The 25474-nt window shown below is 44.6% G+C and overlaps 1 protein-coding gene across 5 annotated transcripts in view; it reads right to left on the bottom strand.

The window, feature by feature from the left end:
- Positions 1-1768: 1768 nt before the first annotated feature.
- The window catches only part of ATP7A (ATPase copper transporting alpha), a 38326-nt gene continuing 14620 nt past the window's right edge, over positions 1769-25474 (bottom strand). For 3 of the 5 annotated variants that reach the window (XM_053273961.1, XM_053273958.1, XM_053273959.1), the window contains exons 7-23: positions 21878-22039; positions 21283-21359; positions 20722-20947; positions 19380-19613; positions 18871-18962; positions 17349-17476; positions 17068-17222; positions 16092-16226; positions 14917-15111; positions 14554-14736; positions 12708-12921; positions 12132-12278; positions 11512-11654; positions 9670-9873; positions 8960-9077; positions 8199-8301; positions 5636-6455 (exon numbers count right to left, since the gene is read on the bottom strand). In XM_053273961.1, the coding sequence (XP_053129936.1) occupies positions 6179-6455; positions 8199-8301; positions 8960-9077; positions 9670-9873; positions 11512-11654; positions 12132-12278; positions 12708-12921; positions 14554-14736; positions 14917-15111; positions 16092-16226; positions 17068-17222; positions 17349-17476; positions 18871-18962; positions 19380-19613; positions 20722-20947; positions 21283-21359; positions 21878-22039 (2793 nt within the window). In that variant the 3' untranslated portion in view covers positions 5636-6178. Of the gene's footprint in view, positions 5441-5635; positions 6456-8198; positions 8302-8959; positions 9078-9669; positions 9874-11511; positions 11655-12131; positions 12279-12707; positions 12922-14553; positions 14737-14916; positions 15112-16091; positions 16227-17067; positions 17223-17348; positions 17477-18870; positions 18963-19379; positions 19614-20721; positions 20948-21282; positions 21360-21877; positions 22040-25474 lie in introns of those variants that run through there. The other 2 variants (XR_008311643.1, XM_053273960.1) reach the window with 2 other exon arrangements.

Consider the following 25474-nt stretch of genomic DNA (forward strand, 5'->3'; position numbering starts at 1 on the left):
CTCCGTCCAGCCCAGCGGCCGATGCTGGCCTACAACTCCCATGATCCCTGGCTATGGGCCACTGTGGTGGCTGGGGATTGTGGGAGTTGTAGTCCAAAGACAGCGGGAGGAGGGACAACGTTGAGCAGGTCTGCTTCACCGTAGTATCCAAGATGCTCTGGGCTGGGGTTTCATTGTTCCCACGATGGCTGCTGTATCCTTTGCTGCTGCGGCGGCGGAGGAGAAGGAGGAAGGAGGGGGCCGCTGGAGGGCAGGCGTAGGGCTGCCAGCTCAGCCTGAGCCTTTTCCTGGGGCTGCTTCCCCTTCCCACCCCCACCACACGGCATTCCTCGCAATCAATCCAGCCATTAAAGGCTCCAGGACTGCTTCAATAGAGTCACCAGTGGAGACGGATGCCGATTCCAGGCCAGCTCGAACTGGCAGCCGCCCTCCTCCCAACAGGGTTGCCAGTCCTAACTGGCAGCCCTGCCTCACAGGGGAGGGTAAGGTTGGCACAGGGCAAAGCACACTCCCCGCCCCCGGTTGTGTTGTTGTTGTTGTTTGGAGGAGTTCGAGCAGGGTTGCTGGCTCCGAAGCTGTTCTTGAGGAGTAGAGTGTGTGCGTGAGTGAGTGTGTGTACCTACACACAGACACACAAACCTGGAGCCTAGAGGCCAATTCTGGAGCCAGGCATGATGTTCTATGCATGTACAGATGTCTCCCTGCGGAATGTCTCATACAAGTATTTGTGTGAATGAATGACTGCTGCAGCTGCATTCCTTTTCAAAGTGCACCTGGATAGATGGACATGGCTGAGGCAGGAAGTGCAAATAACCTGTATAGATCTCCACTGGGGTAGACTGTACACTCGTTGAATGAGTGTGGAACATAACGTGTGAATAGGGCTAGAGAAGAACAAATGGAATTACGGGTGATGAAGGCCATGCTCCTGCATGCAAGCATTCCACAACAAAGAAATGAACAGAAGTGAATTTTACTGCCTTTCCCACTATCTAATTTGTGAAGATGTACACCTTCACCTGCATAATATACATGTGTATTAAGGCCATGTGAAGCAGAATATAAGAAGGGCTCTGCTGTATCAGCCCAAAGGCCCTTCCAGTGCAGCATCCCCTTTCCCAGTAATCAGCCAGATGCCTCAGAGAAGTCCACAAGCAGGACATGAAGGCAACAGTTGTCCTCTACTGTCATTCCTCCACAACTGATATACCACTTCTGAACACAGAGGTTCCACGTAGGCATCCTGCGTAATAGCCAGTGAGAGAGGAGGGCTCTTCACGACTAGGGGTGTGCATGAACCATTCAACAGCGTACTGGTCTGCCACAAACCGCAGAATTTCAACGGTTCGATTGTGAACCGGACCAGTCCACCACGGTTTGGAGGTTCAAGGGAGGTTTCAAGTTCCCTCCCTGGAAGCATCTCCAAGAAAGGGCTGAGCGATACTCCTGCTTGCAACCTTAGCAAAGCAGCTGCCAGTCTGGGTAGACAGTCTTGAGCCAGATGGACCTGACTCAGTATATGGCAGCTTCCTATGTTCCTCTTGTTATATAAACCAGAGAGTGTACTTAAGAGTCCTGAGAACTCTCTGAACTCAGGAATGTTATTAGGTGAGTGGGGAAGGAAAGTCGAGTAACTTGATTTCTAGTAGTTCAAGAAATACTATCATGGCATGATTAGATAGGAGACAGTCCTTAGGAGCAGTTAAATTCTATTTAACTGCTTGAATTTGAACCAGTATATTAAAATAAAAAGTCTAGACCCAAACAGTTTCTTAAATATCACATGATTTATGGAGCTGAAGGCACATTCTTGACAGGATTACAACTCTGGCATATCCAGTTACAATATGTAAAATATTATGCTTTATAAACTAATATTGCACAGTGTTTACATTTCTTTTTTTTATAACTTCAAAGTGTTTCCTGAAAATTAAAACAAAAAAACTATCTATCTATCTATATATGACAGGGACTTCTGCTTTTGGGACTGAACAAAATCAGACATTGATAGAGGTTCATGGTGATAAAATACATTTCTAGTTTCCTTTCTCAGCCTAACCTCCTTCACAGGGTTGTTGTGAAGAGAAACTCAAGTATATAGTACACTGCTTTGGGCTCCTTGGAGGAAGAGCAGGATATAAAACGTAAAAATAATAAAAATAATAAAATAATAATAATAACAGAACCACCAGTTTCCCAGCAGGGACTGGGTTAGGCAATTCTTACTTGTTACAGGTAAACCCAAAAGTGACTATTTACAAATCTATTTTATGGGTTTACACAAAACAGGTACCTGAAAAGACTGTCATGAGTGCATGCAGAGAACATCTTACAGATTCACTTGCCAAGAAGTTGGGGTTGTGCAAATGCAAACAGGTTTGCTGCCATATACCACGTAAAGCGGCCTGCAGTGACAAAGTCTTCAGAAAGGCCTAAGCTGTGGAGGTAGCTGCAGAACTGCAGCATAATCTTCCTCCCAAAATTTAATACATGCATATATTTTATTTAAAAGGCAACAGGAATATCCAATGTAAACTTAGATTAATGGTCCTATTGTGGATGTATTACAGATTATTTTAGCAGGTACATTCACTATATTTTGTTTAAATGGGCAATCTCTTCCCTTAGTTCAAATTTATGGAATCTGTATTTATGCAGTACAAGTCTACTGTATTTAAACAGTAGATTTATACTGGCTGTACACGATAGCAGGGAACAAGAAATATCACGACTCCACCACCTCCCTGAAGCACTTTTTAAATGTTTTTCTTAAAAAACATTAGTTTGTGGGAGTTTTTAAAAAAGGGGATGAATGTACATTTAATGGAACAAATGTACATATGGCAATCCCAAAATGAAAAAAGAGGGACAGCCTGACTGAATCATGGGAGCTGAGACAAATCAAGACTGCTGAATCAGTGTTACATTCACTAGGGCTGTGTATGGAACCGGCCGGTCCAGTCAGGTTCAAGTCTGAACTGGACCTGGAGGGGATAAGTAAAAAAAATTGTTTGTTAAGATTTCGACCACTAATCACAACACCCCCAGACCGGTGGCGGCGGGTCGAGACGAACCGGGGTTGGTTCGGCTCAACCCCAAGCTTCCAAATTGAACCAGTTTGACTTTGAACCAGTACGGTTCCGAACCTGTTTGCACATCCCCAACATTCACTGGCCAGTCTGCCAAATGCAGTAAAGGTGAGGGGATGTGAGATATATACGGAAGAGGAGGAATACAAAGCCATGATGATTTCCATGCACGTCTCTATGTAATTTTGTCCAGTAATTTAAAGAAACCAGAAAGCAGAAATCTTACATGTATCTAACAGTGGAAAACAACAAAAATAAATAAAATTAATGTAATGCATAGCTTGTTGTTCAGTCAGATTTTGGGACTGTTTTTACACACATGATAACTTAAAACTCTTGATTATGAAGTGTACTCAGTCCAAGAAACAAACTTATTTACAGGCAGAGGACGTTTATACTATACATGAGCACTGTACAATCAAGGCAGGAAAGTCATTTGGTTCTTCGAATTAAAGCGGAGTACAAAATATTATTCACAAAGTATCAAGAAGCAAACCTCAAAAGTTTTGCAAATCATGTCATGCAGACATAGAACTGGAGGGAGGCTGTATTCAAGAGATTGTCTGCTTTGAGTATATGATTTATGATCAATTTCAAACTTTAATACACCATGTAATCCTTCGGGTTTCGAGCTACATTTCTTCATTCATCTGATTAAAAGGAGGCACCCCTCACAAAAGAATACAGTATGTGACAGCTTGTGTTCTGTAACTAGATCAGATGCTGGCTTTTATCAAAATAATTCACAAACAGGGAACTTTTAGGAAGAACAGGTGGCTATTTTCACCAAATTTTTTCAACCTCAACACATAAGAACAACCCTGCTGGATCAGGCCCAAGGCCCATCTAGTCCAGCATCGTCTCACACAGTGTACAGGTGCTTCTGAGAAGACCACAGGCAAGAGGGGAAGACATGCCCTCTCTCTTACTGTTGCTCCTCTAAATCTGGTATTTTGAGGCTGGAGGTGGCCTATAGCCACCAGACTAGTAGCCATTGATAGACCTGACCTCCACAAACCACCTTCAACTAAGCACATGGAACAGTCCTTCCAGTGACTGTTGCTGGAGTCTTTCTTGTGTTTCTTTTTATATTGTGAGCCCTTTGGGGACGTGGATCCATCTTATTTATTTATATCTCTGTGTAAATCGCCTAAGCCATTTTTGGAAGGGTGGTATAGAAATTGAATAAATAATAATAATAATAATAAATAACTGGTTGCTTAGTTCTCCAAAATGAGGACAGAAAGGAGGGAGCCCAGAAGGAAGCATATGTTTAGAAGAGGATACACATCACAATCCTATGCATGTTTACTCAGAAGTAAGTCTCACTGTGTTCAATGGGGCTCACTCCCTAGTAAGCATGTTTAGAATTACAACCTTAGAAAGTCTGAGAAAGACTAAACTAAGCATACACACTGCATCTGCTGCTTCTTATCTGCAGATGTCCCCAGCTCAGACACTATCTAAAGATGGAGTTGACAATCCCAAGTTTGCAACTAAACAACTATGTTCTGTCCAAAGTCCCACCAATTTCAATGCTCCCACAATGGAAATCAACAGGACATAAAACGCTTAACTTCTAAGATCCTGCCTAGGATTTGTGCATTACTTCTCATCTGTGGTTTTTAAAGAAATAGCCCAAGAATTTCCTGAACTTTGGTCCTGCTAGAAATTCTCTCCGACTTTAAATACTGTAAACTAGGGATTCTCAAACTTGGGTCCTCAGGTGGTATTGGACTTCAACTCCCATAACCCCCAGCCTCAGTGGCCTTTGGTTGGGGATTATGGGAGTTGAAGTCCAATAACACCTGAGGACCCAAGTTTGAGAATCACTGCTGTAAACAAAAGATAAATGCTTCCACCATCAGAATCAGGGACTCCAAAGTACTTTATTTCAACCACTATTAAAACAGCAAAGGGTCAAAAATCTAGCATCTCCTGACCTGCAGATTTGTTGTAGGCAATATGATTGGCTAAGTAGTATTTTCTCTTCTCAGGGAGCAGTTTCATTTTAAAAGAACTAAGAAGAGCCCTAGAACATGTGGAGGGCTCAGTCTTAAACATCCACTAGTGCTGAAAAATCTAGATCCAGTGCTTTGGTTTAGCGTAATCCTAATAATGCTACTAATTATATTCTCATTGCGGTACAAAAAACAAAAAACAGCTACACTCTGGCCACCCCACAGCTCTGCATCCATTTCAACAGAAACCCATTCACCACCCATTGGAACCATGTCAGATCACGGGGAAAACAATCGTCGAGGGCTGGAGAAGGCACATCTTTGTCGCTCCTGAGCAGTCCAGCAGTCTCACTCATGCATCGACTGACCAGCACACCGCTCAGATCATACCTGCATGATCACAAGAGACAAAAGCAATGCCCCTACATGAAACATACATGGGGGGAAGCAGTATGAGAGATGACCTTCACAGCTTGTGGTTTGGCATGGCAGAAGCAATACCAAACCCACGGCCTGTACCTGGAATGCCCTCTTGCTGACTGCCTCAGCAGCAGGAGTGTATTGGTCTGGAGGTCTGCACAGAGGGAAGGGAACAAAGAGGGGAGTCATTTCTCTCTTTTTATATGTAGCAAGTTGTGAGGAAGAGAAATCCTTCATGTTATGCAATAAGGCACAGCTGTTTTGCAATTTTTTTTTAAAAAATCCCATTCTTATTCACTCACCTTTTATAAACACCAAGCTACATGCAAAATGGCAGCCTCGAAATATGTGCTGGTGATTCCTCTGCCCTAACAACCAGCAGATGTCTTTAAACGTTTTTGGGTGGCTTACCAGAAAATAATCTGAATACCAGCGCAGCAATTTTGCTCAGCTTTTGGCTTCCAGTGCTCCAGTTTGATGTTTCTTGTTTTGTTTGCTCTGACTTGATAATACTGGCAAAGCAGTGCAGACACAGCCCATCTTCGGCGTGAGAAGTGAATCTGCTGGAAGAGAATTGCCCTATTCAACAGAGCAATCAAAATCCCAAGACTGTTAAGAAGTGCTCAAAGCACCGCCAGTCCAGCCACCAGAAGAGATCAGTGCACACAGAGAGACCTAGCATACTCCATCCTACAAAAAAGAAGCCTTTCAGAGGACTGTGTCATCTTCCTCCCGGGAGTCCACAAATAGAAGCGAGTGCTTGTCTGGCTCACTGAGGACGATGTTGCTGAGGGACCGTTTGTCAGAGAAGAGGGAGTTTATCGAGGCTTGGCTGTAATTGACAATCCGGTCCATGAGGCTCAGTTTGGGGGACCCGGGTCCAGTGTCATCAATTCCAATATGGATGCTGATCTCCGAAGAGCTCTTCTGTCTCATCTTGCTGCTGGCACGAAGTTCATATTTCTCACAAGTAGGTTTCTTGTAGCTAAAGGGAAAGCCAGAAAAATCTGTTCTGTATCCATCTGAAATAGGATTTGTCACAAATGTTTGCCCATTGCTTCTATTTCTTTCATCCCATTTGCCCACTTCTGATTTATCCACATGCGCCAGGTTCTCCACTGGCTGGCTCCAGAGGTAATGAGGAGTGAGGAAGAGGACAGAAAGGGTTTCCTCTTCTTCAAGGAAGGCTATACATAATAAGGGGGAAAGCAGAGAAGCAGGAGCCACTACAGTCCAGTGGCTAAAGTATTTGCACTCTGGATTCAAACCCCAATTCAGATATGGATCAAATAAGTGAATACGCTCATGGGCTTAATTTGTAATAATGGCAATAATTAAGGTTTATCCAAGGTTGCATTGATGAGATCAGGAACATCAAACACACAACATAATCCGTCTGCATTTGCCACCGGCTCATCTGGTGGCTACTCAGGGATGGGCCTTCTCCGTTGCTGCTCCAAGGCTTTGGAATGCACTCCCTAGTGAAATAAGAGCCTCCCCATCTCTGACAGCTTTTAAAATGTCTTTAAAGACACATCTGTTCACTCAGGCTTTTAACTGATATTGTTTTGATTGTTTTAATGTTGTTTTTAGAATTTTTTTTTTAAGTTTTAAATTGTTGTGCTTTAAATTTCTTGTTTTTAAATTGCTTGTTTTTGTTTTTAACTAATGTTTTAGTTTTGTTTTTATCTTCTTGTAAACCGCCCAGAGATGTAAGTTCAGGACAGGATACAGAGCAGACAAGGAGTGAGATGAAGAAGTTGTTTTTATGTTTTCTACCTGACTCCCCTAGAGCTATGAATAGGCAAATTTCTGCTTGCTCTTTATAGAATCTCTCATTTAACTTTGTTTTAAATCTGTGGTGTTCATTGTAAAACCGCCTAGAGAGGTGTGTTTAGGGCATACAAATATGCTATGTCAATAAAATAAATTAGGGGCTACCTTGGGTGGCAGTTCAGTAAGGGGGCTTCACAAGTGTGTGTGGGAAGCCCTGCCTGGATTTTAAAAAGGCAGCATGAAGCCGAGGTTGCTGATCCTAGGAACCGGGCGGGCGGGGCTGCCAGATACCGAGTCAGACCACTGGTCCACCTAGCTCAGTATTGTCTACACCAGGCCTGCTCAACTTAGCCCACGCCCCAACTGTTCTTGGACTACAACTCCCATAATCCCCAGCTACAGTGGCCAATAGCCAGGGATTATGAGAACTGTAGGCCAACATCTGTAGGAGGGCGGAAATTGAGCAGCCCTGGTCTACACTGATTGGCAGCAGCTTCTCCAGGGTTTCAGGCAGGGCTCTTTCCCAGCCCTACCTGGAGATGCTGCCAGAAATTAGCAATAGCAATAGCACTTACATTTATATACCGCTCTATAGCTGGAAGCTCTCTAAGCGGTTTACAATGATTTAGCATATTGCCCCCCAACATTCTGGGTACTCATTTTACCGACCTCGGAAGGATGGAAGGCTGAGTCAACCTTGAGCCCCTGGTCAGGATCGAACTTGTAACCTTCTGGTTACAGGGCGGCAGTTTTACCACTGCGCCACCAGGGGCTCTTGAACTTGAGACCTTCTGCATGCAAAGCAGGTGCTCTGCCAGCCACTGAGCGATGGTCCCTTCCCAAACTGGGAGTCCTTCTCTTTAGGGAAAAGAAGATTCCTTGAAACTAAAACCACCAGAGAGCAGGCAGGTGAGGATAATGGATGAAATGTTTGAGTAGGCCACACACTTACAATTTCAGCAGCAGAGAAGACAACACGACAGAAACAGAAGAGGCTGCCATTGCTGCAGAGCCCATCCAAGGCTGCAGAACCAAACCAATCGGAAGGAAGACACCTAGGAAAGGAATTGGCAGGAGCTCAAGGCACAGTCACATTTCAAATTCTCAAACATGATTGGGGATGCACAAAGCAAGTTTAACAACATTAAGCAGTACAGGAGAGCCTTGTCAATTGCGGACCCAATTCCCATTGCCTTCAGGCTCTGTTAACTGCAATTTCACTATCCGTGCCCTACCTGCAGGCGCGGAATGAACAGGGTTCTCCTGCATAGGACATATTGCGGGGGGTGGGGGGATTGAGTAGGGTAGGCCAAGTAACTGTATAGACTGGGGGAACAGTCACTTTACATGACAATGTGACTACCTGGGAAGAGTAGTTAAGGGTTTACCAAGAACAACTAGGCAGGAGAGTGAACTGAGTAAATTCTTGGCATCACAGGACAACACAGCTCTGCTCCACTGAATATGGCTGAGAAATCCTTGCTCTTCTCTGCCTGAGATTGCTTCAAATAGCATCAGACATCAGCTGTAGATTTCCAGGTTTCCCTTCCTGTGCAACATCTTTATAAGAATGACAGCTTCCTACTGCCTTACACACTGTCCCTCCCTCTCCAGAGAATCATTTATTGATGCCTAACATCAAACAAAAAGCACATCATGGAAGAAAGATGCCAGTTATTATGCATCTTGCTAGTGCCACTAGAAATCACATACCGGCAGCTACAGGAACTCCCACAAGATTGTAGATGAGGGCAAAGACAAAGTTGATCCGTATCCTTTGAACAGTCTTCCTCGATAAATCTATACTTGCCACCACATCCAGCAAATCATTCTGCCAATTAAGGATTTAAGTCAGTGACAGGGTTCATTTTACACCACAGAGTTGCAGATCAAGGCTAAACATGGCCAAACATTACAAGCAGACACTCTGCATATTAACACCACAGATATGCTTAGAGCAGGGGTGGGGAACCTTGGCCCCTTGTGGCTGGGGATGGTGGGAGTTGTAGCTCAAAAACAGCTGGAGGGCCAAGGTTCCCCACCCCTGGCTTAGAGCCACACCCCTTAGTTCCTCTACACCACCCCTTGCCCACAACCATCTTCTGAGAGAGACAGTGGGTAGGGGGCAGGAGAGAGACCAGCACCAGCTTCCAGATAACCACCACATCAAGTTACCAATCTGAACAAAAGTATGGGTACCAGAGTGCTCAATATATGTGCAGTGTGTCAATTACAGAGAGAGTCCATATATTATACATCATCACCTTTCCATTTACAATACAAATGCTGCAGGGGGCTCAGTCTTTTCCCAGACACTGCCTCAGTGAATTTTAAAGTGAAAAAGAGCAATTTACACACGTGTAAATGAGAATTACCACAGCATATCCCCCCAGAGCCTTAGCTCAGCCCTAATTAAAACTTACCCTAATTAAAACCACATCTGCTGCCTCAATGGCCACATCTGTACCTGTGCCAATGGCAATGCCAACGTTAGCCATGGCAAGAGCTGGGGAATCATTGATCCCGTCCCCCACCATGGCAACCCGCTTCCCTTCCTCCTGCAGTTGTTTCACTTTGGCAACCTTGTGGGAGGGAAGCACTTCAGCAAACACCTTCGTGATGCCAACCTAAGAGAGAGAAAAGGACCATCAAAACCAAACTGGGAGTCCCAGGGCACAATAAAGCTATGAGAGAATTAGAAGAGATCAATTCAATGCTGGTAATGTTTAGTGAGTAAGAGAATCTTATTTTCTAACAGCACTGGAAAAATTCTGATCAATGGCATTCAGTGGTTGCCAGCTGAAGCTCTGTTTAACACATATGGAGAAACACTGAGTGCAGCCACACAGAGCTACTGTATTTATTTATTTTTAATTGTTAAATTTATATACCACCTTTCAATAAAAACAATTCTTCTTCCTCCTTATCTGGAACAATGTCAGGGTCCTGATTTGCACCATCTGCCCCACCTGGCAACCCCACAGGGTCAGCATCTAAGTCAATCACAGGGGTTGGAGTGGCCTTAGGCTTATCTGGAAGCAATGGTCTCGGGTTCTGATTGCTTGGGTCCCCAGAACCAGGGCCCGAAAGGTCTGAGGAATGGTTATCATGACAGTCATATCTTGAATATATGGATTTTTTAGGTTTATTAGAACATGTGCCCGTGATATGATTTTTCTTGACTCTTTTGGGAGCTGGGCTGGATGAATCAGAAGAGGTCATGTCCTCAGATGAAGAGGAGACCCTCTTACACTTCCTTGATTTTCTACTCTTTTTTAAAGGTCTGATCTGCTGAACAGTATCCACTATGGCGTTTTTAAACCATGCCTGCCACTCTGGGGGAACTGTCTTGAGTAAGCTAGGACCTACCTCTGAGGGATCCGCCGGGGGGCGGGCTACTTTCCCCAAGGAGAGATCTCACCGGTCTCATAGTCTGCCCCTGGTCCTGGATGTGGTCCCAGATGCCCCCTGCTGCCTCCAAAAAGGTTGCTGCTTTAACAGCTCGTTTGGAGGCCTCTCCTTTTTTTGGTGCCATTTTCACCCACTCACACCACCATGGAGCTTTTTGCTGCTGCGCCAGCCATCTCCAACGTTCCCCAAGCCCTCAACTTTGCTGAGGTGGGAGGAGGCTCTGCCAGAGGAAACATTGCTGCCTGATTTAATCTGGCCGAAAGGAGAGCGGGTGCTCCCAGAGACCCCGACTTTCTGGTCGTCTCACTGCTCTCTGAGGCATGCTGGGCCATTTTGCTGCAAGTCTCATGGCCTGAAGGTGGGAGACTCGCATCGTCAGCGTTTGGCCTGGACGGCTGCGAAGCAGCTGATGCCAACGCTTGAGGTGGCAGCAATCCGGGCGCTCTGGTCACCCTAGGGAAGCCGCTCTGGCCCTTACCCCTGGGCACCAGTATCATCCTGCACCCCCCAACAATAATAGTAAAAGAGAAAATCTGAGCAAGAAAGGGAAATAGAAATGGAGTAGCAAAAAAGGGAAAACTAGAAGAAATTGGGGGGGGGCTGCCTAGAGCAATGCAGGACAGAAAAAACTGGGGTGCAGCTATCCCCTTCTGGCTCGAGTAGGCGTATGTTTTCTTTATAGCTAATCAAAACTGTCCTGACTTGGAGCATGTGAGGGGGATAACCCATAGAGATGTCCTTGATCTCAGCAACTGAGAAGAGGAGATTATGATGTGATCTGCAGTATTTCCATCTTCATTCCTTGCAGGTGTTGGAGTGTCGGAATGGGCAGTACAAGAGGTCTAGTGGCTTACCTGAGAGGCAATGGACCTGGCTGTTTTGCTGTTATCCCCAGTCATCAACACAACTTCTAGACCCATCGCCTTCAAGGTGCGGACTGCCAGCTCTGCTTCTGGTTTCACAGTATCCGCAATAGCTATCAAGCCACATAGTTCTCCTAGACAGACATCATGAACATGCATCCATTAGTCCTCTTCGCCACTTCAGGAGGGCATAGCAAGCCTCTACCTGTACATTCTTCTTCTCCTCTCATGTTTTATATTCCTCATCCATTTAAGAACTTCAGGGAGTTTCCATGCTCTGTTTTTAACTGTCTCTTTTCCTGTGTTTCTCCAGTAACAACTCAGTATCTGACAAAACTGCGTTGTCACTTACGAAAGCGAAAGCTTATGCAACATTAAACCATCTTATAAACGTTCCAGTTAATCTCTGCCAGTACTTTTTTCTTGATTTTCTGTCCTTCCCTTCTGTCCCTCAAGGTGGTATGCACAACATTAAAGTAGTCTTTAACTCAACAGCCTCCAGGTGCAACTTCTTAAGTTAGCTGCTTTCCTCCTCCCCCTTTCAATGAGGCCCCACCCCACCCCAGCCCCATATGCCAAACCAGCCTCCTGACCAAGGCCCTTGGGCTCACCGTCCACAGCCACAAGCACGGCAGTGCGACCGCGACGTTCATGCTCGATCATGGCATTATCAACATCACTTCTGATCAGGAGGCCATTTCTCGTCATCCACTCTCGGTTTCCAATGAGGACAGAATATTTGTGAGAAGCCCACGTGGCTGAAAGGAAAAATTGTTCCGTCTTGGCAACCAGAACACAGGGAGCCTATTCCATAAGCCATATAGAAATGCCCACTTCAATCTGCAGGAACTTTTGTTCAGGTTTAGGCAAATTCTTTGGCAAGAAGCTCTGGTTTGCCATAAGTTTGCTTAGAGTCCTGCTACTCAAGCAGAAGAATCACATGGCATGGATCTAGGCAGACTGTGCCACTTCAAGCTGCCAATGGGAAACGGCATGTCGGGACGTGCCTCCTTATATTCTAGCCCATCACTCTTTCTGACAATTTAGTTTTCCATATGCAAGAAGTTGATTATCAGGGAGTATTAAGCCAGCCCCCACCCCCACTAGCAGAGGTGGCCAGCAGCACCATGGCCAAGACCAAGCGAAGCTCCTGCTTACTGCCCCAAAGTTCAAAAGTCTTAACTTACTTGGCAACTGCTCATCAATAATCAAAGCAGGCTGTATTGATTCCTCGAGCTTCTCATCAATGTTCACAAGGGCTGCATTCCTGACATTGTTTTCTTCAATTGTCTCACTCCTGCTGAACAGCAGAGCGTCAATATTGGTGACTTTACACCTAATGCCACAGCCAGGGACCACCTGAAAGTCAGTACAAGTTCCCAGGGTCTCTGCATCCAGTTCCTAAAGAGAAGAACAACAGCCAGACACTATAAGGAACCAAGCTGGGCTAAAAAGAGGCTGTTAATGCAGTATCAAATCTTCCCAAGCCTGGAGGACACATGCCTCTTTATCTGGAGAGTTTATTTCAGCCAAACTGTGTTTCTAGTCAGTTCAGAATTATGTACAGAGGGCTGTGTTAATTACGTTAAGGGCATTACAGCGTAATACCTCTGCAAGCTGGGACACATGCTGTTGCAAAATTCATCTTAGCCTCTCCTTCTCAGAACTGTGTTCTGAGTACTCAGGCAGTGGCCAGGAGCACTTATACTCAGGCTATGCCAGTTTCTGGAGGTAGATGACCTTAAAACAGTAGTACATATGTTGGTGACTTCCAGGCTTGACTACTGCAATGCACTCTACGTGGAGCTGCCTTTGTATGTAGTCCGGAAACTACAACTCAGGGGCGTATCTAGGGTGGGGCAGGCAGGGCACGTGCCCCGGGCGCCACTTGAAAGGGGGCGCCATTTCTTAAAATTATTATTATTTTTTTTTAAAAAGGCTGCCGAAAACAAAATGGCCACTGCGCATGCTCAAATGGCCTCTTTGAGGCCCTAGGCCATACCAGGCCTCACAGAGGCCATTTGAGCATGCGTGGTGGCCATTTTGTTTTCAGCTGCCATTTAAAAAAAATAAATAAAATTTTAATGGCCACCGCACATGCTTAAATGGTCCCTGTGAGGCCCTAGAGGCCAGTAGGGGGGAGCGGGAACATTTGCAGACCCCCCCAGCCTTTAGAAGCCCCCCAAAGGGGCTACAGGTAATTTTTTTAAAAAAAATAATATAATATAAGTCACTGTACACATATTCAGATATGTGACTTGTATGTGACCTTCAGACTTGTATTTTTCCATTGATATTATGGTAAAGTTATCTGAAAGATGGGTGTCAGATGTCTGGACAGGGGGCGCAATTTTAATGCTTGCCCTAGGCGCTATTTTCCTTAGATACGCCTCTGCTACAAGAATGTGGCAACCAGGCTGGTCTCTGAGACAACCCAAAGGGACCATACAACACTGATTCTGAAAGAATCACACTGGCTGCTGCTATGTTTCCAAGCAAAATACAAAGTGCTGGTCATTACCTATAAAGCCCTGAATGGCTCAGGTCCAGGGTACTTAAAAGAGCGCCTTCTCTGTCATGAACCCTGCCGCCCATTAAGATAATATGGTTTATGGTTGCTGCCGGCTTGTCTGGTGGCAACTCAAAGGCTGGGCCTTCTCTGTGGCTGCCCCAGGGCTTTGGAATGCACTCCCTGTCGAAATAAGCGCTTCTCTACCTCTGACTGCTTTTAAGAAACTCCTTAAGACCCACCTGTTTTCTCAGACTTTTAATTAAAATTAATTTTAAACCATTTTATTCTGTCAGATTATTTTGTTTGTTTTTGTATCTATATTGTAACTTGAATTGTGTACTCCACCCAGAGATGCATACATCAGGAGCTATATAAACGTGATAAATAAATAAATAAACATACATACATAGTGCCTGTAGCATCATGAAAAAACCTGAGTTATGAACTCCAAGCTCTAGGATTTAAATCTCAGCCCGGTCATCAACTGCCCTGGGAAAGCTATTCTTAACAGCTAAGAGTACCTGCTTGCAGTATTTTGTTATGGCTGTTCCCAGAGGGTGCTCACTGTTGCCTTCTGCGGTTCCCACCAAGGCCAAGATCTTATTGCGGGGCATCCGGTTACTCTCCACTAGCAACTTCACCTGCATCACCACGGGAGTCCCGTGGGTGATGGTCCCTGTTTTATCAAATACCACCACTTTAACCTGCAACAAAAAGGAAACACCACATCATTTACTGGCAAGTCACACACAGTTGTCCATCCTGCATAAGTCCATCCTGTTTTGAACTACAAGACCAAGATGCCTCTAACCAAATGACAGTGTTGTCTTTTTGGGCCCAATAAAAACAAAAAGCAGATGCAGGGGCATCCAACTCCTCCTTACCTTGTGTGCCATCTCCAGGGGTTCTCCACCTTTGATCAAGATGCCATTTTGTGCTCCCACACCAGTGCCCACCATCACTGCTGTGGGGGTTGCTAAGCCCAATGAACAAGGGCAGGCAATACACAGCACTGTAATGGAGGCTTGGAAAGCAAAGCGGATTATCACTTCGGCATTGGAAATGCTCTTGTTGTATCCCTGTTGATACCCCCAAAAAAGAAGAAGAAGAAAAGGTAGCTTAGGAAATTAACAGAGGCTTGTTCACAGGTGCTATGATGTTGGAACACACACACACACTCAACTGATATCATGCCAATGGACAGTTAAGGAAGCGCAGTGATGGGAGAAAGGGCATGCCCTCAACTCCTGTTTGTAGGCTTCCAGTGGCATCTGGTGGGCCACTGTGTGGAACAGGAAGCTGGACTAGATGGGCCTCTTGGGTGTTCTTAAGAGTTCATGCTGTAAGGAAATGGCAACCTGGACTGAAAACCAGGTTGTCAGGAGCAGATCTGGTCTTGTGGTAGCAAGCATGACTTGTCCCCGCAGCTAAGCAGGGTCTGCCCTGGTTGCATATGAATGGGAGACTTGATGTGTGAGCACAGCAAGATATTCCCCTCAGGGGATGAAGCCGCTCTGGGAAGAGCAGAAGGTTTCAAGTTCCCTCCCTGGCAGCTTCTCCAAGACAGGGCTGAGAGAGATTCCTGCCTGCAACCTTGGAGAAGCCGCTGCCAGTCTGTGAAGACAATACTGAGCTAGATAGACCAATGGTCTGACTCAGTACATGGCAGTTTCCTATGTTCCTAACAGTACTCCTATGAACGTTTAAACACATTTTAAGTGAAACTAGGTCACAACTAAGTAGCATAGGTAAGTGAGTAAGAATAAAAAGTGAAGCAATAGAGAATTCTACTTAATATATCAGAACATTATTGCACATGTCCAATATTTTATTTCTGCCTAAAGGCTAATTCAAAGCACAGTTAAGTATATAAAGACTGTACAAAAACTACCAAAATATATTAAAGGAAGGAAACTGATCTTTACTACAGATCATAACTCCACAGAATTTTCTTTCTTTCTTTTTTTTTTTTTTTTTAATAACAACTTGTGCTGGTCAACGACCATAATAAAGATTATTATTATTATTATTAATTTTCAGAAAACAAACAGAGACTTACAAGAAAATATGTCTCCACAATTTCAAAATTGACAAATCCAATCACTATCCAGGCAAAAAGTGTAATCACAGATACACCGACAATAAAAGGAACAAAGTAGCCACTCAGTTTGTCTGCAAACTGCTGAATTGGAGCCTAAAGAGAAAGCCGGGGGGGTGGGGGGGTGGAGAGGAGAGAAGCAGTTAATTCCAGCAGCCAGGAATGGTTTCACACATTTTACCCACATATTTGCAATAAGTAACTACATTTTTAACTAACATTTTTCTACCACTGGCAGCTTTGGAGTGCTGCCTCTTTCTACAGGAGAGGAGAGCTGGTCTTGTGGTAGCAAGCATGCTTTGTCCCCTTAGCTACGCAGGGTCCGCCCTGGTTGCATATGAGTGGGGGACTACATGTGTGAGCACTGTAAGATATTCCCCTCAGGGGATGGAGCCACCGCTCTGGAAAGAGCAGAAGGTTCCCAGTTCTCTCCCTGGCAGCATCTCCAAGATAGGGCTGAGAGAGATTCCTGTCTGCAACCTTGGAGAAGCTGTGGCCAGTCTGTGAAGACAATACTGAGTTAGATAGACCAATGGTCTGACTCTGTATATGGCAGCTTCCTATGTTCCGATGTACAGTCATATGAAGTCAGAGGAAGCTGCCCTATACAGAGTCAGACCAGTGGTTCATCTAGCCTAGGACTATCTCCGCTAACCACAGGTGGCTCTCCAGGGTTCCTTCCATCTCAGTCTCAATGCAAGGCCACATTTTCCTGGAATACCACTTGATGCACCTCTCCCCCGTTGCTTTCTCGCTGCCAGAACAAGTGCCAGGACTGGGAGGGAGGAGTCCTCTCCATCCCAAAGCAGGCACTGATGTCCGTGGGAATTGAGCAACGTGGATAGAATTTAAGCCACAAGTTGACTATGCTGAATCATGGTCAAAAGAGCAGGATGAAACACTTCACTTCCTCACTGCTGTTATTGTCTGAAAGTACCTTTGAGGTTTGCGCTTCTTCCACAAGTTTAACGATCTGGGAAAGAGTCGTGTCGTTTCCGACATGGGTTGCAGAGATCAGCAGTGATCCATTCTGATTGATAGAACCTGCAATGACTGTACTGCCAGGCTTTTTCGTCACTGGCATTGCTTCACCTACATAAATGGAAGGCCAGCAAAACATTAGGAGGAGCAATTCTATATTTCCCTGGCTCTCCCTAATCCTAATCTTCAACTATAAACTATTTGCAGCCCCCTGAGAAATGGAATAGACCAGCTTGCCTGTGATGAGTGATTCGTCCACCATAGAATGTCCTTCAATAACACGACCATCCACTGGAAATTTGCCTCCTGGGACCACTTTGATGATGTCACCCCGCTGAACCAGTTCAACATCAACCTGCTCTTCGCTGAGGACATAAAAACATAATCGTGACGTGAGCAAGGCAATACTTCAGGCTGCTGATTCTTACACATCATCTTTCTCCCCTCCTTCAAATCCCTTCTCAACTCACCTTTTCCATGAAGCTTTTGGCCTAATTCCTTATGCCCAGGTCTCAAAGTTAGAGGGAGTACAGAGGGGGGCCCTGGCTTCCATGCCTTTAGTGCCGCCGCCATCCCCCCCCCCCGGTTACTGTTCTTAAGATAGTTATAGGAGGAGCACGACTGGACTATATTGGGGAGGGGGCAGGGCAGGGCTTGTGGATTTTATCAGGTCCCCCACATCTTTTCCCTCCATAGTTTTGAGCATCGCTTATCCTCAAATAAAGTGAAGCCTAACTATGTATGACTGACTGTGCACATTCATGGCCTGCCAGGCTGCTTGCCCTGGCCTCATCCTTTCCCTTTGTTCCTCCTGCAAAAATATCTATAATTTAGGTTGCAAGCTCTACATAAGAACCTAAGAACAGACCTGCTGGCCCAGGCGCCCAAGGCCTATCTAGTCCAGCATCCTGTTTCACATAGTGGCCCACCAGATGCCTCTGGTAAGTGGTGAGGGCATGCCCTCCTCTCTCCTGCTGTTGCTCCCTGCAACTGGGATTTAGAGGCATCTTGTTTCTGAGGATGGAGGTGGCCTAGAGTCACCAGTGTAGTAGCCATTAGCAGATCTGTCCTCCATTAATTTGCCTAAGCCCCTTTTTAAGCCATCCAAGCTAGTGGCCATCACCACATCTCGTGGCAGAGAATTCTATAGCTTAATTATGTGCTGTGTGAAAAACTACTTCCTTTTGTTGGTCCTACATTTATTGGCAATCATTTTCATGGGATGACCCCTAATTTTAGTGTTATGCGAGAGGGAGAAAATTCTCTCTCTCCACACCATGCGTAACTTTACAGATGTCTATCATGTCACCCTCCATCATCTTTTTTTCTAAACTAAAAGGCCCCAGGTGTTGTAGCCTTGCCTCATAAGGAAGGTGCTCTAGGCTCCTGATCTAGGCTCTTGATTGCCCTCTTCTGCACCTTGTCCAGTTCTATAATCTTTTTTGAGGTATGGTGACCACAACTGTACACAGTACTCCAAACGTGGCTGAACCTCAGATTTGTATAAGGGCATTATGATATTAGCAGTTTTGTTTTTAGTCCTCTTCCTAATTATTCCAATAATTACGGAATTTGCCTTCTGCAAGGCAGAGGCCCGTCTTTTTTATGCTTCTCTGTAAAGTGCCAGGTACCTTACCTTGCTATATAAAACCAGAGCAGAAGTAAAATCTACAAGCACAGAAATGCATCCATGTTGCCTTTCAATTTATTTATTTTTTAAAAAAATCACAACAAAACAGTATCAGGCCAAGCATTGTACCTCAAGAGGATGTTGTCTGGGCCTAAAATGACAAGGGTTGCTTCTGTTGCTTGCAGTGAAATGAGTTTCGCAAGAGCTTCAGATGTTTTCCCCTATAAAACATGGAAGATTGTGCATTTTACATTCAAAGTAGCATCTAAAAAATCATGCAAGCTACGTAGTCATACATAACACAAGTCATTCCTTTGACAAATATTGATTGCCACCCAGCTAAGAGAGGAATTTTAAACAAGTGATAAGCATACACAGTCTCCCTTGTTATTCAGTGTGAGGTCAAAGATATTTCAAAGCACAGTGGAAGTGTGCATTCCAGCGAAGTGGGTATGCCAGACTACTCCCACCACATTTAAAACCATTGCATCATTTCCTAAAAGCATCAGGAAGCTGCTTAAGAGCAGAGTGCTAAACTGCTAAGAGCACCATGCACGCCTAGTGACAACTAGTCTGGAAGTGCTTGAGTCGTGTGATTCCCCCTCCACATCAGACCTGAGCAGCTTGAGTGTGTGTACCTTGGCTATGTGCTCCAACCATCGTCCCAACGCAATGAACACAAAGAGCATCGGCGGTGTGTCAAAGAAGGTCACAGGATTGACCTTGGCCCGCTCAGCCATTGCAACCAGGAGAATAACAAAGGAGTAGACAAACGCAATGGTGGTTGCCAAAACAATCAGCACGTCCATGTTGGCAGTCTTGTGTTTCAGCGCTTTGTAGGCTTGGATGTAGAAATGCCAACCTCCAAATAACTGCAAGGAGAGAAACAGTCACAGTAGGATTGCACAACTTAACACAGAAACGCAGGAGCACACACACTATTGAAAACTACTTTTAAAGAAACTGCAATGAACAGGATTGAGGATCTTGTGCCCTTCTGTGCACCTTCTTGTGCACCTTCTACTGGAATCAAATACTGCAGGGTGCTGACTCTTAGCCAACAGGTGGCAGGCTAGCTAGAAAAATGCTATGAAATCTCAGCCTCAAGCAAGCAGAAATATTGAAAGAACATGGGGGGAAATATCTTTCAAGGGAGGCAGACAAACAGTTCAAGTGGGGAACCTATTTCTGCCTTTCCTTCCTTCACAACGTCAACCTGTTAAAGAACAGGCATTGCTACTTTAACTTTTTGTTTACCTTTTTATACCGATTAAATTTACATCCTGTCCTTCTGCCATCATGGATCTCAAGGAAGCTTATATGGGGCTCTAATGTGGTCAACAATCCAGACACTAATGAGGCCTAGATCTTCTTAGCTTGAGCAAGGCGATGGCTGTCTCAGATGCCCGGGGACTGGTGGCAGCGAGTGGGAATGGTATTCGTGGTTGCTTTCACATTCAGGTTAAGGGTGGTGTTTGTGTGTGCGTCTATTTTTAAAAAGGCAGACTTATTGCTACGTAAACTAGACTGCAGAGCCCCCAATGTGCTTTCTATTTGTCAGACTTTCAACTCAACAGATTGAGCATTCCATTTTAGGCCCGACTGTGCATATTCTCTCTCCCCTGACATCTTACACACACATAAGTCAGTCCAAATGGGCTTTACATGAACTTAAGTTAGGGATGGGGGTGTAGCTCATCTGTTTTTCATCCAATAAGTCCCAGAATCAGTCCCCGGTATTTCCAGGCAAGGCTGGGCAAGATTCCTGTCTAAAAGCATGTCTAAAGCTGCTGCCAATCAGAATAGACAATACTGAGCTGGAATAGTATAAGCTGACTCAGTATAAGGCAGCTTCCTATGTTACTTCTGCAGTTGTCATAGTTCAAAGTGAATGTTGGCTTCAGTGTCTCAAACTGAGCCCAGTCCACAACCATGGCGTTTAAGTATTATAACCTTGGAGCTGAACACATGTCTACTTGCCTGGACAGGAACACACAGTAGAAAGGAGAGCAGATTCATAATAGACAGCCCAGGCAGGATCTGACGCTCCAGAAACATAGACAAATGATAAGCTTCCATCTCTTCGTCGGTCATGTTTCTTCCCTTGTGCATGGCTGACATGTGGCTGTCCATAACCATCATGTAAATCATTAGCCCCATGACAGGAATGCAGAAAACGAGGCTCACAAGGAAGGAACGTCTCCACCTTAGGCAGTGATAAGAGAAAAGGGCAAAGATGAAAAAAGGAACCACCATGTTAGAAGTGAGGCAAACTGGACAGACAATGTGGGTTATCGGGCCACATTCCTGCATTGGCCACCTTGTGTGTGGCACAAACCCAAGAAAAACCAAAAGGCTAAAGGCAAACACAATGCTAGAGAAGACCGAAATGTGACGTGTTTGCAGAGATTCACTCCAAAGTGTGACAGGGATCCTGGGAAACTGGTTTAACCATCAGGGCTTTAAAATAAAATTTCACATTTTATACTCATGGGACAAATCTTAATGGGCTATAAAGAGCAACAACAACAAAATACTTACTGCCTTATTTCCTGTTTGTGATCTAAGTGACTGGCAGACCTGTCCTTTTTCACTAATGCAGCATTAAAGCCTAAGTTCTAAAAAGAAAGAGATACAAATTTATTTTAGTGTATAAATATTGCATGCACACTCCCTCTTGGAACCTGGCAGGATACATTCTCTGAGTGTAAGAAAACACTCTTTCAAAAAAGGGTTTCCGAAACATAGGAAGCAAACAGTCCTTTGCTTAAGGAGGCAACAGCATTGGGACGTACATTCCTGACACTTTTAAAAAGCACAAAGCACTAGACTGGCACGACTGCATATGACCTGTTCACAGTTGTCTTAATACTGGCACCTTCACTGCAGTGGGACTAACCATCCCGCAGCCTAACTGCTCTCACAGGGTGGCTGTGAGGATACACAGAGTCAGGGAGGAAAGCCCTCAGCTCCAGCGGAGAAAGGGCAGGATAACCAAGAAGGTGAGCAGCCCACTGCCAGCCCACTGCCCAGGCTCCCTGCTCTCCTGGAGTTTTCCTTTCTCATTACATTGCATGACTTACAAATGCTCTCAATCAGCCTGCAAGGAAGTCACTGCATTCAAAACAGCACTTGCCTCTATAGTCCGTATAATATCTCGAGGGCCAACGATCTCCGGATCATACTTAACGTGCGCTTTGTTGGTTGCGAGAGCAACGGAGCTGTACAGGACCCCTTTGGTTTTCATCAGTGTGGATTCTATTTTGTGAACACAGGAGGCACAGGTCATTCCTCTCACCTGTTGACAACAAGATTTTCATGGTTTGCAGAATACGGCCACTCAGGGAATCATTCTGCATGTGTTACACATAACAAAGCTGAGAATAAGCTGGTAAAAGAAAGAGGGCCATTTGCCGAGACAATAAACCAAAATCTGTATGGCCTTGATTGGATCGATTATATAATTATTTTATTGTACTGCTTGTACTGTAAAGAGTCAGCGTGGTGTAGTGGTTAGAGTGCTGGACTAGGACCGGGGAGACCTGAGTTCAAATCCCCATTCAGCCATGAAACTAGCTGGGTGACTCTGGGCCAGTCACTTCTCTCTCAGCCTAACCTACTTCACAGGGTTGTTGTGAAAGAGAAACTCAAGTATGTAGTACACCGCTTTGGGCTCCTTGGAGGAAGAGCGGGATATAAATGTAACAACAACAACAACAACAACAATAATAATACTTATTAACTAACAAACAGCTTCCAGTTGAACAGAAAGGAAATTGCCCGAACACCAGAGGCACAAAAGACCAGCTGCTGATTGACAAAATGATTTTAGAAAATTGCAAGAGAAGAAAAACCAATCTAAGTGTTGCATGGATTGACTACAAGAAAGCCTTCGATTCATTGCCTCACACATGGATACTAAAATGTTTAGAAACAACTGGTGTCAGCAAAAACATTCAGATATTTATTTAAAAAGCAATGAGCAGGTGGAGTACACAGTTAACAATCAATGGCGAGGCACTTGGACAGGTTAGCATTAGAAGAGGCATTTTCCAAGGGGACTCACTATCCCCTCTGTTGTTTGTAATCGCCATGACCCCACTTTCACAAATACTAAACAAAACAAGCCTCGGATACCAAACATCTAAAACATCAAGTCAAATCAACCATCTGCTGTACATGGACAATCTGAAGTTGTATGGAAAGTCCCAGTCAGAAATTGAATCACTGCTAAACACTGTCCGTATATTCAGTAGCGATATAGCAATGGAGTTTGGACTAGACAAGTGTGCTGAATTAATAATGAACAGAGGGAAAATAAGAAAAACAGAAGGAATAGAACTGCCCGATGGAAGCAAGATCAAGAACCTGGAAGAGAAAGAACCTTACAAATACTTGGGCATTCTCCAGGCTGATAACATTGCACACACTGAAGTTAAAAGAAAAACTGGAAGTGAATACATCAGGAGAGTTAGAAAAATCCTCAAGTCCAAACTCAATGGCGGGAACACCATACAAGCCATAAACACCTGGGCTATGCCTGTTATCAGATACACTGCAGGAATAATAGACTGGACCCAGGCAGAGCTAGAGACGCTAGATCGTAAGACCAGGAAAATCATAACCATCAATCATGCTCTGCACCCCCGCAGTTATGTCGATAGGCTATACCTCCCTCGCAGCTCAGGTGGAAGAGGAATGCTGCAAGTCCATCAAACAGTAGAGGAGGAGAAAAGAGGCCTTGAAGAATATATCAAGGACAGTGAAGAAGATGCACTTAAAATGGTCAAGAACGAGAAACTATTCAACACCAATGAAACAAAGCAGGCCTACAAGAAAGAACAAGTCAAGAACCGAGCAGAAAAATGGAGAAATAAGCCCCTGCATGGTCAATATTTGCACAATATAAGTGGAAAATCAGACATCACCAAGACCTGGCAATGGCTTAAGAATGGCAACTTGAAGAAAGAAACAGAGGGTTTAATACTGGCTGCGCAAGAACAGGCACCAAGAACAAATGCAATAAGAGCCAAAGTAGAAAAATCAACCACAAACAGCAAGTGCCGCCTTTGTAAAGAAGCAGATGAAACAGTGGACCACCTCATCAGCTGTTGTAAAAAGATCGCACAGACTGACTACAAACAAAGGCATGACAAAGTAGCAGGGATGATACACTGGAATATCTGCAAAAAATACAAGCTACCTGTAGCCAAACATTGGTGGGACCATAAAACTGAAAAAGTTGAAGAAAATGAAGATGTAAAAATATTATGGGACTTCCGACTACAAACAGACAAACATCTGCCACACAATACACCAGATATAACTGTAGTCGAGAAGAAAAAAAAACAAGTCAAAATAATCGACATAGCAATACCAGGGGATAGCAGAATAGAAGAAAAAGAAATACAAAAAATCACAAAATACAAAGATCTACAAAATGAAATTGAAAGGCTGTGGCAGAAAAAGACCAAAATAATCCCAGTGGTCATTGGCGCCCTGGGTGCAGTTCCAAAAGACCTGAAGAGCACCTCAACAGCATAGGGGTCACAGAAATCACCATCAGCCAATTACAAAAAGCAGCTTTACTGGGAACAGCCTATATTCTGCGACGATATCTATAACAACTGACAATAAAATTCTGGCATCCCAGGTCCTTGGGAAGGACTCGATGTCTGGATAAAACAAACCAGTCAATAACACCTGTCTGACTGTGTAAACAAGAAATAATAATTGGTTCACAGCCCCAAATACTGTTACAGAATTATAAACGGAGGCACACACTGCAGACTTGAAACCCAGTGGGCCAACAGAGAGCACTGTTGAACAACTGTACAATGAATCAAATAGATGCACCAAAATCACATGCCTTTCCAAAACCTAACACTGCCTTTCCAGAATCTTGCAAATCTACCATAAAATGTACGAAGCGAAGATGTACAGGGAAGAAGCGCCTCTCTGCCTAGTCTACAGAACCGAGTGGTTCCACAGACCATAAGTGTCCCCACTGGTAGGATAAACTGAAGGGGAAGACAAGCTCACTCTTCTGCCTGTGTTAAATCCCCACTACTGTCATCACAGTCGTTCTAAAATCTCTCCTAACAGAGAAAACAAGGCTCAATGACGCCTGCGTGCAAGTCTGTAGGTTTCGTGCACTTGACCTTCTGCCCTGAATTCCAAACAGCTCCCCCATCCCGTCTGCCAGCAACTGAACTTCCTGCCTCCAGCAGCTCTCTCTCTCTCTGTCTGGCCCTGCTGTGGAGAGAGAGCAAGCGAGCACACATTCCAGCTTCCTCTTGAGCAAGAAAAAGCTGGAGCCGGCACTGAGGGGAGAGCAAGTGGGGAGAGCAAAAGAAACTCCCTGTTTTAGGAACAGGGGAAAGGGGATCCAACTGACTGGGCAAAACTACAAAAAACAAGAGATTCCAATGAACTTGAAACCAACGCACAGAAGTGTCTACAGAAAATAACGCAACCTTTTTAGTACCTCACACACACTTATGAAGTGGTGCTCTGTTAAACACTAGTTGTGTGGGGACATTACACTATTTATAGCACAGTAAAATGGATTCCATCTGCAATTCTATATGTTGCTTAAGCGTAAGTGCTACTGAATTCAATAGAACTTGCTTCCAAGTTAATATGCACTGGAGCAAGCTATAGGGACTTTTATTACAAGCTTCCAACCAAACACTTTCAAGGAGACTTGTAAAATAAACGTGGACTGGGATGA

Source organism: Hemicordylus capensis, chromosome 11 (genome assembly GCF_027244095.1).
Source record: "Hemicordylus capensis ecotype Gifberg chromosome 11, rHemCap1.1.pri, whole genome shotgun sequence".
In the NCBI taxonomy this organism is placed as follows: Eukaryota; Metazoa; Chordata; class Lepidosauria; order Squamata; family Cordylidae; genus Hemicordylus; species Hemicordylus capensis.